The 16,752-nt window shown below is 35.9% G+C and overlaps 1 protein-coding gene and 1 pseudogene across 2 annotated transcripts; one reads left to right on the forward strand and one right to left on the reverse strand.

Moving 5' to 3' along the window:
- On the forward strand, positions 5,029-8,133 carry LOC109226930 (GDP-mannose transporter GONST3-like). 2 transcript variants are annotated; one of them, XM_019391870.1, is made up of 3 exons: positions 5,029-5,310; positions 5,395-5,463; positions 6,547-8,133. In XM_019391870.1, exon 3 carries the CDS (start codon positions 6,552-6,554, stop codon positions 7,665-7,667), a length of 1,116 nt encoding a protein of 371 aa, XP_019247415.1. In that variant the 5' UTR covers positions 5,029-5,310; positions 5,395-5,463; positions 6,547-6,551; the 3' UTR covers positions 7,668-8,133. The 2 variants fall into 2 exon arrangements, with proteins under 2 accessions (XP_019247415.1, XP_019247416.1); XM_019391871.1 differs by lacking the exons at positions 5,029-5,310; positions 5,395-5,463 and adding an exon at positions 5,470-5,580 and having other exon boundaries at positions 6,547-8,073.
- LOC109226931 lies at positions 8,221-12,244 on the reverse strand (annotated as a pseudogene).

The raw sequence follows: 16,752 nt of genomic DNA on the forward strand, positions 1-16,752 counted from the left end.
CCCCGATGAGACGTGAACCCTAGTGACAATATATTACATAAGAGGTTTCAAGTTATCAGTGGTAGATTATAGATCAACATTAAGGTGAATCAACAATAGATGGATGAATGTTCCAAAGTATGAGATGGGATTATGCTGTCATTCTTAAGATGAATAGTAATGAGGAAGCATTAAGGGACTTAAATTTATACATATAGGATAAGCAGCGAGAGAGTAACCTAGAGTTGGTAGCAGACCTCGGTAATAATAAATGGAAGTAAGTGTTATGGTATATTCTAACCTACGTAGATGTAGTAAAGCCAAAAGAATATATAACTGAGGTTATGAAATAAGATATAGCAATAGTCGTAAGTTCGACAAAGTACCGAGCGAAGAACTTCAGTACACCTATAGATGCCTAGAGGAAAGCTTGTCATAGTTCTGTATAAGTTCACAAAGTGAGGCCTAGAGATTGGCTAAAAGCTAGAGGACAAAGGAGAGAAGAGTTACATAGGCGCACATAAAAGGACAGAGTTGTACAGGCTACATGACATAAGGTAGCAACAGTTACGAGATTGGAAGAATTCCGACCACAAGTCGTGGTGTGAGAAAGAGGCCTAATGGGGGGGAATGCCCTGGCCTTTGGATTTATTCATAGAACATTTGCCTAGAATGGAAAGGACAATAGTAAAGTATTTGTAAGAGTTATAGGTTATGAGACTGATAAGCGCATCAGTCAACTTTCGAGGACGAATGTTTCAAAGGAGGGAATGATGTTACACCCCATGTTTTCGTACGTAAAAGTAAGTCGTGAGTCAATTGATGTAAGCTCAGAAATAAAATCATCTTTAAAAAGTTTACAAAGTTAGTTAATCATGTTACCATGGAGGTTACAAATATTTAAGATCATGAATACCAAGTACCAAGAAGGTTTGAGCTTAGAAGCTAAACAAATTGAAGAAAATTAGTTTCGTGAAAAGTCGACAAGTTGGGAATGTTATAACAAGTACTTTTTGGGTGAGACTAGGGTGTTTAGCATGATAAGGAGGTTATGTTATAAGTTATGTTAGTTGTATGATAGTCGTGTGTTATGTTTTGAAGTCAAGCGAGTTGTGGAACAAAAGTTTGCAAAGGTCATCACAAGTTATATTCATAAATATGCTGAAAATTAGGTCAAATGTAGCTGAGGTTTTCTCCCAATATTCTTGGAATTACGAGATTATCCACCAACCAAATTGAAGATCTATGAGTCTAATTTCCAACTCATTAAATCGTTCATCTATACGACATCGGAGTAGAGAGATATTCGTATTTTCGCGAGACCACGCAAGCAGCTCCCAATGGGACCCACTTAGCGGTGGACGACCCTTGAACATTTTAAAGGGCTTGGACAGCTTATTGTTGGTCATTTAGGCAGTTACCAAACTCTCTCAACACCTCTTTAACAGTTCTTCAAGGGTTCCAAGTCGAAACCAATGGTATTTTACCTAAACCTAACCTCAAAAGTTAGCCTAAGTGAAGAAGAGAGTCTATATGGTGTTGTGATGTGATTAAGGGTGCTTATAAGCTAAGGGAAGCTTTGGTTCGAGTTTTTCCAGATTATTTAAGGTATGTATAACACACTATTTCTTGGTATTAATCTTATCTATGTGTTAGTTAAGTTATTTCGATGAAGAATTATAAGATAGAACTTGAAGTTGTATAAGAAGTTGTTGTCTCTTATTGGACTATTTTGGAAGTTGTCGACGGTGATATTAACTTGTGTTGGGCTATTTCGGGCAACTTTAAAATTGAGTAAAAGGCTAAAAATCCTTTTAAAGGTATTGGTTATTATACTGAATATATTAATAAGTTCAAGAATGAATGATAATGGGGTTAAAGGGTGCTAAAGAGATTTAATCCGATCTTGCCGCTCGTCGTGATATGTTGATGGCTTGTTAATGAAATATTTTATACCCTATTGTTGATGTTGTTCTTATTGTATTTGTCTGGTTGTTGTTCTTGGTATATGGTATTGGAGAAGGCCCTTATTACAGGGGAGATGCTGCCCAAATTTACATAAACGAGCTACTAGCTTAAGTTACGGACTTAGCCTTTACTCAGCACCGATTTTGAATCTCCTTATGCTATGGTAGACTGAGTTGAGTTATTTGAAGAGTAGCTTGGAAGCTATTAAGGACTCAATGAGGTTAAGGTATGTTAAGGCTAAACCTTTCCTTCATTTTGGCATGATCCAGTAACTACATGTGTTTAATAACAAGACATAAAGAGAAGTTCATATTCCTGAATTTATGTACATTGTCCTAGTCTCATAAGTTACAACATTCTCTCTTATCGGAACTTCATATTTAGTTTAGTTTTGTCTTCTTTCAGCCAAAAGAGTAAAGACTCTATATATATACAGTATTATAGTATTTTCACCACCATCGAGTAATAATCGATGGGCAGGCCCCTATTGGGCAACCTCCGATCAGATGGTAAGTTATATACCGAGCCTACTATGGTCGAGCACCTATGAGCGAGCCCAAAATGGCCGAGATACAGAGCCTAGTATGGCCGAGCGCCTATGTGTGAGCCTACTATGGCAGAGCAGTTATCTGTACCGAGCCTTATAGGGCCGGACAACTATTTTACTTACTATATTGAGAGAGTTGAGTTAGTATTAGCAGGTAAGCATATCTTCAGATTATCTTTGACTCCCATTTACTTTCAGTTATTATATTATCAGTTCAGGTTCAACTTTCAGTTATTCTATTGTCTTTCATACTCAGTACATTATTTCGTACTGACGTCCCTTTTGCCGGCGACACTGCATTTCATGCCTGCAGGTCTTGATAGACAGTTGGACAGACCCTCCCAGCAGATAGAGTCAAACACAAGCTTAGTTGGTAAAGCTCCACTTCCTCGGAGTTACCAGGTCTAGATCTTGGAGTCCATTTTACATATATAGGTTTGATGGGTAGGTCAAGGCCCTGTCCCGACCATGATACAGTTCAATTATCTCCAGAGGCTTGCAAACGAGTCCTCTATATTTTGTATATGAGTAGATGTTCATGGCGGTTTCGTCAGCCTGCACATTTATATATATCAGCTTTTGAGTATGTTTACCCCTCATATGAGAGAGTTATTTTCAGATGATTCAGAATATGGCCTCATCAGCCTAAGTTGAGGGTTACCCCTCCAAAGTTCATAGTTACAGAGTGGTATGCTCGGGCCGAGTATGGCACCAGTTGTCGGCCATGCCTCTTCCGGTTTGGGGCGTGACATGCGTTTTCTTGCATATCTTCATAGTGATTCATATTATTTTACCTAGTAGAGTTTAGGTTCATTCGAGAGAAGAATCTTGATCTTACAATTAAGATAATCATCTAATTAATTCATGAGAATCATTAGAACATTAAAAATAAATTTAAATAGAGTTAAATACCGAATAACTCTCTTGCACCCATCCAGTTGCAACCCCTATTTCTCATATTAATAATAACCCGTCTTATCTCAAATATCTAGTTTGCTGTGATTGATTTTACTTAATCATAATTTTAGTTTGATAGTTTTAGTCATTAAAAATCTCAACTCAAAAGTGTGATTCATCCTAAATATCGATTAGCCAATAATTATTTGAGTATTTATTTAAGTTTGTTTTTGTGGACACAATATCTTTCTATATTATATTTGAGAGCGAACTTTAATTTTTATACATCGATTTTGTGCTCGTCACATTCTTATTAGTTTCACCCCTTTTTGTTTTTGTCTTTTTTTTACGTTCCATCATTTCTGCTATGAAAATTAAAATACCAATTTTGTATAGCTAATTCATTCTTTTAACATCAAGGGTGTGTTTGGTACGAAGGAAAATGTTTTTCATGAAAAATGTTTTCCTAGAAAATATTTTCATGGAAAATGAGTGGTTTTATCACTTATTTTCCCTTGTTTGATTGGTGAGTGAAAAACCTTTTCCGGAAAATATTTTCTAGTGTTTGGTTAGAGTGTAGAAAATATTTTTTTAGAAAAATAATTTTTTATGTTACTCTCCTCACCCCATTCCCCCAAGTCTCCATGTTTTCTTGCTCACCCCTCCCCCTCCCCCTCCCCCCTCCCCCCTCCCTCCCAAATACCCAACATTTTTTCAGACTTTATTTTCTTCAAGAATGTAATTATTTTTCTAAAAATTCACACAAACCTAAAGGAACTACTGTGTTGCTTTACTTTTTTACGCAAAAATAACGTTAAAATTTGTGTTCCATAACTAAAAAGAAAATACTCCTCTTTTGATTGAAAAAGAGAGTAATCTTTCCACAACATGAAAATAAAGTACTTATTTTGTTGAAATGAAAAAAAAATATTTTTTTTACATCATGAAAAGAAAATACCTTTTTTGTTGAAATGAAAGAAAATACTTTTTCATGCAGAAAAAAAAAATACTCCCTCCGTTCCAATTTATGTGAACTTGTTTGACTGGGCACGGAATTTAAGAAAAAATAAAAACTTTTGGAATTTGTGGTCCTAAACAAATTAAAAAACGGCCCAGAGTATTTTTGTGGTTATCGAAGCTTCTCATTAAGGGTAGAAATGTAAGTTTAAGCTAAATTGTTACCAAATTTAGAAAGGAGTCATTCTTTTTAGAACGGACCAAAAAGGAAATAGGTTCACATAAATTGAAACAGAGGGAGTACTCATTTGTTGAAATGCAAAAAAATATATATATTTATAACATGCAAAGAAAGTAGTATTAGTAATATTTTTATTTAGGGTTGGGGTGAGGGTGGAGGTGTGGGGGTGGGGTGGGTAGGCGTGGGGTGGGTGGGGGTGGGTAGGCTTGGGGTGGGTGGGTATGGGGGTGTAGGGATGGATTGATGGGGATGGAAAATAGGGTGGGAAAGGTTAAGAAAGAGTTTTGGAAATGAGTTCATAAGAAAGAGTTTTGGAAAATGAGTTCATGAGAAAATTAAAACATTTTTCAGAAAATATTTTCCTTCGTACCAAACACACCCCTAAAATCGTAACGAACAACAAAAATTTATATTCCCCATCTAAAAGTAAACCAAAACAAAAAATAAAAAGCGAAACTGAAAACTCACAGTTATGAATTGCCATTGGCATAATCCACTGACTGAGTCTCTCTCTGGCTATAGTAGTGAATGGAGAACCTTAGCAATTTTCCTTAGCTGTTAAACTTTAAGGGCTTGTTTGTTGCTTTGAAAAACTTGAGGATTTAAATTCTGACATTCGAAAATTGACATACGCTTTACTTCCTATTGCTCTCAGCGCTCTCTAGCTCGCATTCTCTCTGCGGTATACGAGCCTCCGCTACCGACGCCGGAATCATCGCCGGTAATATTCTTGCTCCCATTTCTTAATTTTTATCGGTTATTTCCTTTTGGAAGATGTAGATCTGAATGACGACTTTTGTTGCAGGTTGCGGTGCCTCGGGAACTAGTGGCTGCAAGTGATTGTGAAAAAATTACTACCTATTTTCTGCTCAAGGTATGCATCTGAATCATTGAGGGGGCAGTTATTATTTGTACTTATTTCTACCACGGACCATTTGATTTTACTGGGTTCAAAATCAATTATTGGTGGATCTCTTTACATATATACAAGGTATGAACCATTTTTACATAATGGGGTTTATCAGCCAATTAAAGAAGGAAAGGAAAGAAAGTGAATAATGTCACATAATCTATCTGATAACATGCATTTTTCATAAATAAGGAATTTCGGATGGAATGGCTTAATAAACCTCGGACTTTCTGTCAATGCTGGTGTTTTGTAGCTACATTTTCGTCTGAAGAATAATGCAGAGTGAAGTAGCAACGGAGGGGGAGCTGAAGTTTATGATCATCCCGTTTCTGCCAAACCAATTCGCTAGGCGTTAGGGGCTTAGAACAATCCGTGCATTCAAATATTCAATGTTCTCACAGCTAAAAAACTGCAGTGCAATAAAAAAAATGGGGAAGAATAAGATGAATTCTTAATTAGCTGCTTAGGAATAGACAAAAATAGCTTAAAATGGAGTAAAAGTTTTAATATTCAATGTTCTCACAGCTAAAAAACTGCAGTGCAATAAAAAAAAATGGGGAAGAATAAGATGAATTCTTAATTAGCTGCTTAGGAATAGACAAAAATAGCTTAAAATGGAGTAAAAGTTTTTAGATATTTTGTTATTTCAGAGAAGTTTAAATAATGAAAGAGAAGCTAGTACTGAATTCATCAGATATGAATGGAATTAAGAGTTCTATTTTCCACATTTTACAAAAGTGCACCCACTATGGGCTCGTTATAGATCAAACAATTCCATCGAGTTGAATATAATTATATGTGATATAGCATCTTCTATACTATGAATGTCAGTGAACCCCATTATTGCAATTGCTTATAGATGAAATTGTGATGTCTATGACAAAATTACTGTTTCTAGATAATTCAGTAAATGGATTTGGCTTCATAAAGCAGCAGGGTTAACTTCTGCTATGTGTTTTTTATCCTAAAAGGTAAAAGGTAAAAGATTTAGTTGCTGTTAATGGTTAATTGTAACTTATATGAAAATTTCCTCTGTTGGTCTATTAGATTAGATGTCAAAAGATGTGGAAAATCCCAAAGATGAAGATTCCAGGGCGTCTTTGGATGCTTCTTCACTGTGTCCGAGTTTCCAATCAACTTGGTATAGCGCCTTACTTCAGCAAGCATCGGTTTATGGTATAGCTGCTGGGTACTGTCTTTCAGCATCATTGCTCTCCATCATTAACAAGTGGGCCATAATGAAATTTCCGTACCCGGGAGCACTAACTGCATTGCAGTACTTTACAAGTGCAGCTGGAGTTGTTGTGTGCGGATGGCTTAATCTTATCGAGCATGATAAACTTGATCTTCTAACAATGTGGAGGTTCCTACCTGCAGCAATTATATTCTACCTGTCTCTTTTCACAAACAGTGAGCTTCTCCTCCACGCCAATGTTGATACATTTATTGTCTTCAGATCAGCAGTCCCCATCTTTGTTGCGATAGGAGAGACCCTCTACTTGCACCAGCCGTGGCCAACAATAAAAACGTGGTTGTCACTTGGTACAATCTTTGCTGGTAGCGTGCTCTATGTCAGTACAGATTACCAGTTCACTCTTACAGCTTATAGCTGGGCCTTGGCCTATTTAGTGAGCATGTCTATTGATTTTGTTTACATCAAGCATGTGGTTATGACAATTGGTCTAAACACATGGGGTCTTGTGCTGTACAACAATCTTGAGGCTTTGCTGCTCTTTCCTATAGAGTTACTTATAATGGGTGAATTGAAGAAGATTAAACATGAAATTGAGGACGAGTCTGATTGGCATAGCTTTCAAGTGGTGTTACCAGTAGCCCTGTCGTGTTTATTTGGTTTAGCGATATCCTTCTTTGGATTTTCTTGCCGTAGAACAATCTCTGCAACAGGATTTACTGTTCTTGGCATTGTGAACAAACTTTTGACAGTGGTGATAAATCTAGTTATATGGGATAAACACTCCAAACTTATCGGAACACTGGGGCTGTTGATCTGCATGTTTGGTGGCGTTATGTACCAGCAGTCCACAAGCAACAAGCCCAAGGCCATGAAAGATGTAAATCCACAAGTAGCTGATGAGGAGGAGCAACACAAGCTGCTTGAAATGCAAAGCAACATGCAGGGCAGTGACAATCAGAAGCAAGGTACATAAATCAGGAGATAGGATACAATAACTCATTCTTGGAATTTCTTCTCCATTCTCTCAATTCAACATTCAATTATACGCTCCACAGAAACCTTGCTCTTAACTTAAGTGCCAGGAAGCAACTCTTGAGAATGGAATTGCAGTTGTGTATTAGTGATTTATTGTTTATATTCAAGGCTAGAAACTCAGCCGCCACCTCCTACTGATCAGGACTGCATGGTATGTTTGTTTCACATAGTTTACATTCCTCTTCAAGCATACTTGTTGAGTCAGTGAATATTTGAAGTGTTATAGAATTATTCTTGAGAGGAAAAGACTGCAAGAGGGAAGGTTTTTGTACCAAGGTGAAGGGTGTTATCGCATGTACGTTCATATCGGGCAACTTCATATAAGCTAACTGCATCTTTTTGGGTGAATCATCCTATTAATTTTTCTCTATTCTTTGAATATCCTTGGGATCAGTTCTGGGATTGAATCAAAACAAAATTATTGTATTGTTACTATCCGCAAACCAGAACTGTGGATAAAGGGAAAGAACAAGGAGAAATGGAATCTATAATAAATGAAGCAGAAGGAGAATGTGGACTTTGCTGCTACTGTGTTCTCTCTTCCATCTGCGAGGAACATCTAGAGTACTTCTGTTAACTACAAATCTACAATGAATTAACAACAACCAACACAACAGTTACAAATTTAATTCTCCAGTTTGACATCAAATTGGAAAAATCCACTAGTAACCCTCTATATATAAACAGCCTAACCATGCCGAAAATGATACAATTACAGTGCTTGTATTTTCAAATAACAAACACCGAATAAGCGACACTCCCAACCTCCAAAACTTGATAAAGAATCATCCCATAAAGCTAAGATATTATTCCATCAACCAAGGTTCTTGAACTGCTGCCCATGCACATAATTCATCTTCTTTAAACCAAAGAGCTGCAGAAAGGAAATGAACACAGATAAGAAAAGAGATAAAAACACCAATTAAATGAGAATCAAGGCTTACTAATTCTAATTTGAGGAACAAACTAAAGTATTCTGCTAAAGACTTCAGTTTCATTTGCTAGAGAAATAATTTCCAAGAACTAACACTTACTACTCACTTCATCAGTAGAGAAATCACAAGTCCAAAAATTTACAGTGCAAACCAACTAGTCAGCCATCCATCTTTACTGGAACACACATTATAGGTGGTCTTTTACTTCCTAGCCACCACAAATCAGCTAAAACTACAAGCATATAGATATTTGGGTGCTTTTTTCCAGAGAGCGGCACATGGGACAAGCTAGCAAATACTCGAGCTTTCTTAGAAATACATACCGTTAATGTTCAAATCAGTAAACCTAACTTACCAAGTTTGTGGAGAGTAGCAGAGTCGATGTTTATTCTGATGCACAACTTAGGATTGGTTGTGGATGACCAAGGATTATCAACTGAATTGATGTGAATAAATAAACATGCAAGCGCACATCTGCTTCCACATTTTTTAGTCACGTCTTCTCATTTATTGTTTAAAAGGCGAAATTGAGGCAAAGCATAGGCCTCGGGGTGTAACGTAATTATGCGTATTCTGGTTTTACTACGGAATTTATAAAACTTGTATAAAACTGAAAATACTTCCATATAAGTACATTAACATCGTGAACTTAACTTCATGTTGGGTTTTTCCTCAGACTTCCGCTCTAACAAATAGATTCATCTGACAGCACTCATGTAAATTATGAAAAAGAAAACACGAATAGGAGCAAAAATAGGAGTATAGGTGGGGTGTGTGTGTGTGTGTGTGTGTGTGTGTGAGAGAGAGAGAGAGAGAGAGAGAGAGAGAGAGAGAGAGAGAGAGAGAGATTGAAGCAGTGAATTGGAGGACATAATTACTGAAACTACGTTCTTTCCCTCCATATACACACTTGCTAAGTGAAAGCATGAAATCAATAAATCAACTATTCCTCAATCACAACTCGTGAATAGCCATGAGAGACCTGATAAAATGCTTAATAATCACTGGTGAAAAAATGAACGCAAGTGTTTTCAAATTGGAGAAAAATAATCTGGTCAGAATGCACTCAAAGCAAACCCCTCAAGCCTTGAGGTTGGATGTCCCAGGGTGAAGGTACCGCGCGATTATCATCTTTAGACAATAATGTGAGCTCGTTTTGTTCAGTGAAAAACGTAATCTACAGCAGTAAAATTTCTAAGCCTTATTATTTGGTCAGTAGCTGACTTATCCGCACATTTTGATATCATATTAGAGTGTCCTTTGTTATGATAAAGGAGAAACTCTTGCTCTTTCATTTGCTTCATTATCAAAAAGAAGAACAAAAAATAGTAAACTTTTGCTTTCATTTGCTTTCTCTCATAAATATTAAAACTGAAGTCATCCCTGTTTAACCAGTAAAGATTGTGGTACGAGCTTTCATTCATGTCCAACTAGCAGCTCAAACGGGTGAAGAAATTTAGTAATATGACGGGGAAACCAGATAAAGTTGATTCTACATGTTACTCAACTAACCGAGCTAAACTAGGAAAGGACTGACCTATTTCATGCTTGCCGTTGTCAGGGCTATCACTTCCATGTACCACATTTCTGCACATAAATTGCCATCAAAATCTTGTAAATTTGTCAACATCGAAAAACTTCTAAGATGATAATAATATATATGGCACAACCTTCCAGTTTGAACAGCAAGGTCTCCTCTGATTGTGCCTGGCTCAGCATTAAGAGGATTGGTTGCTCCTATTAGTTTACGTGCTGAAGCAACAACACCAACACCCTCCCAACCCTGGCCAAAAGAGGATTGTAAGAGATTAGAAAAATCCACAAAAGGTAGGAGATATTATACAACTGCAAATTTCAGATTGCTGAGATAGTTGATTGGCTTGACTTAGTGAACGACAACAATGATCTAAATGGGAAGAAATTCTACCATACAGACGACAGGACCAGATGTAATGTAGTCAATCAGCTTGGGGAAGAATGGCTTGGACTGTAGGTCCTTGTAATGCTCCTGCAACAATTAATAACTTTAAGCAACTTGACCCAACTGCATAATATTAGGGATGAAGTACTTACATATTTACTTGACAATTTCAACTCTTTTTTGGTTTGATAGACAAAATAAATTATAGCCTAAAAATAAAACATGATAGAACTCTCAATAGCATAGATGGTCGGATTTTACAGGCTCCCTTAACAACTCACCCTACGCTTGAAGAGATCTTCTTCAAGAAAACTACTCCATCAAATTATGAAATTGCAGGTTGTCCAACTTTATACTTCCAATCTTTATATATCATAAATTATTTTATAGTGTCAACTGGAAGTAAGACATTTTCTGGAATTAGATCTTGGAAATGATCAACTCAAATAGATGCTAGTCATAAGCTTTATTTTTTCCTCCTCTTTGTGTTCTATTGATCAGAAGCATCTAGCAGCGCCCCGCCAGTAGAAAGAGCATTGCTACTAGGTTATGCTGCTGTTGGGGAACTCGGTATAAGCGATTTTCCGCTTCTTTCTCAATTCTTCTTTTCGTTCTACTTTTTTTCGTGTTTTTCCCTTTTAGGATGGGGGGGTCAAGAAGGGTAGTACGTATGCATAGAAATGACAATTCCTGAAAACAGGATTATAGACAATCCAAGTAAAGCTCCAGGAGGCAAACCTCTGCCAATTCTTTGGGGCACTGAAAAAGCTTTAATCCAGTAAGCTTAAACCCCTTTCTCTCAAATTTGGAAATAATTTCTCCAACCTACAACCAATTAAGGAAACATATGTACAACATTCAAACAAAAATTCAAAAAACGTGGCCAAAAACATAAAGTTAAAAGTTCTTTTTTTCCTAATAAACCAAACTCAAAAGAAACAAGAATATATTGAAGCTTACAAGGCCTCTTTGAACTCCATCAGGCTTAATCATAATGTACGTTTGCTCCACTTCTTCCTGAACACAAATTCCAATAAAATAGTACTCTAATAATAAATAAATCAGCCAATTAAGCCCCAATCCCAAATTAATCAGGCAATACCATAATTACACTATATTTACACTGGTCGTCAATTTACAACTCTCCTACGTGGGCTCCTGACTGGTAGCTCAAATAGGCAGAGTTAAAGGGGCAAAAAAGAAGTTGGGTGGCAAAAATCTTTAATGGGCAGTCAGTAATTATATCATATATGTTGAGAGAGTAAAAAAGGAATTACCATGGAAGCAACCAAATGGGGTAGGAAAATACGAGGTCTATGGTGCCTTTTGGGGGCAGAAGAGAAAAGATGAAATGCTGGTGGCAATGCAGCTAAGTGGTGGTTCGGAACGACGGCGTTTGGGATGATAAGACTGCAGGAAAAGTTGGTGATTCAGGAAGAGGGTGTACGAAAGGAAGAAGAAAGAAAAGGACTAGGAACTCCTCCAACTATGGTAAGACTCTCCATCTTTCTCAATCCTTTCCTGCTCCTCTCCAATTACCTGTACGCTGTAACTAACGGACTACGGTCTCCTCCTTTACTTATCTGGTTTTGGATCTTTTTTTCTCTGCACACGGAAAAAAAGAAAATGATTACTTACTAATTTTTAATCCCCATGCTATTAGACAGTGAGAGAACCAGTAATTACATCAAATTTTTAGGAAGTGTGTACGTATATTCATAAGTAAAAAAATTATATAAATATTACTCCCTCCGTTTCAATTTAGATGAGGTAGTTTGACTCGACACGGAATTTAAGAAAAAAAGACTTTTGAACTTATGGTATTAAAAGCTTAAGGGATCAAAGCTTTGTGGGGTCATGTCATTTGTGTGGTTATAAAAGCATCTCATTAAGGGTAAAATGAGTAAAATGAAGAGTTTAAAGTTGAATTATTTCCAAATTTAAAAATGTGTCATTTATTTTGAAACAGACTAAAAACGGAAGTACCTCATCTAATTTGAAACGGAGGGAATATATTTTTTATGTGCATTTGCCGTGTTATTATGAAAGACTTTTTGGAATTTAATATTATGTTAAAAATTAATATGATGATAGTTATTGATAATTTATGTCTATTATATATAATATTATTTGAATGTACATTTACATTCTTTGTACGTAAAGGGATGTTTGATTTAAAGAGTGAAGAACATATTATTGTATAAATAAATAAAAGATAATTCATGAAACGAAAACCATAACAATAAGGATATAGTATTTAGCCAATTAAGAGGCAACAACAACAAAAATTAAAAATAATTTACATAATCTTTTGATAGTCTGAAAAAGTTAGGCACCTAAAATTGACATGAAAATTTATTCTTTTCAAAGATTAAATACCATAAGATTTTCATGAGACATTGTCATAATACCTACAAAGAAAATGATATTTTGATACTTGATATATCGACGAACTGTCCCTTAGTAAAAACTGTATAAACCAAATATAAGTTTTTTTTTAGTGCAAAAGATAATATTCATCAATTAAACTTATACGTACAGAGAGGTTGGTGCGTAGGTAGCACCCTATTACAAAGTGCTAAACTATTACAAGCTACTAAACTACTATTAGTATTTAAGTTGTTCATGGTATTTCTAATGGAACTATCATCATAACAACATTGCACATTTGATGGTGGTTGATGGAGAGCACAGTTGGCATCCTGTAAAGCATTCCCTTGAATTGATCTTGGAGTTGTTATGCCTTGCCGGTCGTCTTCAAAAACTTTTTCAACAAAAACTGGGATTGCCTAGAAAACGCTTGGCACATAGTTGTTTCCAAAATATGGCCTGCTTTTGCTAATTGATCCGCTATCCTATTCTGTTCTTTGTACGCATGTTGTACTACTGGATTACCCAGCTTCAGTAGGAGGTACGTGCAATCATTTATCATGTTAGCATATGAAATATTATCAGATTGTAACATTGTGATAACCTCCCTTGCATCCACCTCCACCTCAAGTGGAACTAGACCATGCTCAATTGCAAATTTAAGCCCATGTATCAACGCATGCCATTCTGCAGAGAGGAAGGTGTTCCTTGCAACATTTACTGAGAAACCTAATATCCATTCACCTTTGTAATTCCTAATTAGGCCTCTAATGCCATCTGTTGTGGATGAATGTGCCCCATCTGTGTTTAACTTATAAGTATTGTGCTTTGGAGGACTCCACTTTAGGTGGGTTATAATTTTTGGTTTCTTTTTGTGAAAAGAGGCTGCCAAATATGAAAATTCAGCTGCTTGTTGTGTTGTATATTTAATACTAACACTTTCACGAGTTGTATTATAGATATTTCGATTTCATGTTATCCAAATATTCCAAAGACTTACTGGTAAATAGGTGTGTGGATTCATATTGTATGGTAACTTTAATCCCTTGTAACTCATCAACACACGTAGCCAATGTTGTGTGCTTTGCAAGTGCATTAACATGTCGCAGGAGTCCCAATTCCTGCCAGTATCTTTTTGCATTTTGACAATTAAGAAAGAGGTGAGTGATACTTTCATCTTCCCGTTGGCAATATGGGCAAGTGCCATCCGATATTATATTGAGTTTCCTAAGAAAATCTCGTGTTGGCAGTCTGTTGTGGTAGAGCAGCCAAATAAAGGTTTTGACTTTAGGTTGTATAGGTAACTGTCATATCCAAGTGAATTTTGTAGAATTATTGATGGTTCGTTCTAAATGTTTTTCCAAAGCTTTATACATCGAATGGACTGTAAAATTACCCGTTGGCGTTAAGCCCCAATAGATGTGGCCTATATTATTATCAAGCATGGATATATAAGTAGTTAAGATTAATTGTCTTATATCATCAGGCAATTCGAAAAGTATTCCGGACCAAACCCTTCCAGTAGAATTAAACAACGAAGATATTTTAATATTATGATGGGTTGACAGTAAGGGTCCATGAATTAAAGAGCAAATTGTTGTGCATGCCTTTATCCATGGATCATCCCAAAAATTTATGTGCATACCCTTCCCTATCCTCCATTTTATTCCAGTTTGGCAATTTTGCCATCCTCTTGAGATATTAGTCCAGATTTTTGAATGAGTTGTTGTTGTGGTCTTATGAAGGTATTTATTAATGAGTAATATTATTTGTGGTGATTGAAAGACTCTCCATGCTAGACTTGCAAGCAATGCAGAATTCTTCTGACGAAGTTTTTGAATTCCCAAAGCCCCCACTTCTTTTGGAGTTGTAATATCTTTCCATTTAAGGAGGTGCATTTTCTTCCTTGTTGAAGTAGTTCCCCATAGAAAATTTCATTGGTATTGTTCCATTTTATTAAAGATGTTTGTTGGAATGTGAATGTATTGCATAATATGATTGGGTAAGTTATTTAGTGTCGATTTTATAAGAGTATTTCGTCCTGCCAGTGTTAGAAAATTTATTTTCCATCCTGCAAGTCTTATTTTGAAATTATCCAACAGAAATTAGAAATCAGCTTTTTTAGGTCTTGATTGGAACATGGGAAAGCCTAAATATTTTCCAAAGGATGTTCCTTCCTTGATGTGAAAAGAGTCCAGGACAAATTTCCGATCATATTCTGCACAATTTTTTGAAAAATAAACTTTTGATTTTTCAAAATTAATTTTTGGTCCTGAATGGTGTGCGAAGTGATTTAGTACATCAATTATAGCATGATAACTTTTAGTATGATTTTGGAATAAGATTATGTCGTCTGCAAAGAAAAGATGTGAAAAGGTTGGTCCTGATTTCGATAGACAGATCGACTGCCATTGTAGATAGTCAACTGATATTGAAATCCTACGTGAAAATATTTCCATACACATTATGAATAAATATGGTAACAGAGGATCACCCTGTCTTGATGGTGTGAAGTATTGAGTCCTCAATCCATTGATTAGGAAATAAATGGATGTCGTTGTAATGCAGGACATGATTAAGGTTATCAGAGATGTCGGAATGTTAAATTAAAGGAGTGTCTTTCATATAAAAGACCATTCCAATCTGTCAAATGCTTTTTCCAAATCTAGCTTTAATAGCATTGAGGGGGACTTGCCTTTCATTTTTGCAAAGTAATCAATGTTTCCTATACTATTATAGCATTATCCGATGCACGATTGCCTTGTTGAAAACTAGTTTGTGTAGGTCCTATTATTTACCTTCTCACCTACATCACACCAATACTTTTGATAAAAGAACGGATGTAATCCGTCTGGCCCAGGAGCCTTATAGGTCTAAAGCTATATAAGCACAAGTGATCTCCTTATCATTAAGAGGCTCCTCTAATCCTTGAAAATCATTTAGATAGTTGATATGAATTTGAGTCCTTATGTGTTTTAATACAATGCAATTCATCAGTACTAAATAATTTCTTATAATATTCAAGAATTTGATGTTGCAGTTCATTTTGGTTAAAAGTCCAATTACCCACCGAATCGTTTAAAGAATTTATTCTATTCCTCCTGCGCCTATCAATGGTTAACATATGAAAAAAAATTGTGTTAGCATCTCCATCATTTAGCCAAGAGATGCGTGATTTTAATTTCCAAAACTCTTCTTCCAAACGTAATATGTTACTATAATCTATAGTAAATTGATTTTCCAAATTTTGGAGGAATATGCTTGTAGGGTAGTGTATGGATGACTGTATTCCTGATAGCCTGGCTGATATCTTCCTTTTTTGATGAAAAATATTACCAAAATTATGTTTATTCCACTGGGTGGCTACTGCTTGAAATTTTTTTGTAGTTTGAATTAGAGGTTGATTATCAGTCCATACGTGATGTACTATTTGTTGAAACTGTAGGTGTGATGCCCACATGGTTTCAAATCTAAAGATTTTATGCTGTAACATAGGAGTTGGTTCTAATGTTATTAGGAGCGGGTAGTGATCAGAATAAGTACGTGGTAAATGTTTCATTGTTGCTTCTGGATATAAGTTTAGCCAGTCATAGTTAGCTAAAAAATGATCAAGTCGTTTTAGAATTGTGTTACCATGTCTACTCTTGTTAGTCCATGAAAACGACTTCCCTGAAATCCTAAGTCAATTAAATTACAATAATTAAGGCAGCTACCAAAATTGTCTGCTTTATTATTGCTAATAGGAAGACCCCCAAATTTTTTTCTTGACTCTAACACTTCATTAAAGCCCCCCTCCC

This window comes from Nicotiana attenuata, chromosome 6 (assembly GCF_001879085.1).
Source record: "Nicotiana attenuata strain UT chromosome 6, NIATTr2, whole genome shotgun sequence".
Classification (NCBI taxonomy): Eukaryota; Viridiplantae; Streptophyta; class Magnoliopsida; order Solanales; family Solanaceae; genus Nicotiana; species Nicotiana attenuata.

Bases quoted from the DNA above. Each gene is read 5' to 3' on its own strand.
- LOC109226930 (XM_019391870.1), top strand. From the start codon at position 6,552: ATGTCAAAAGATGTGGAAAATCCCAAAGATGAAGATTCCAGGGCGTCT.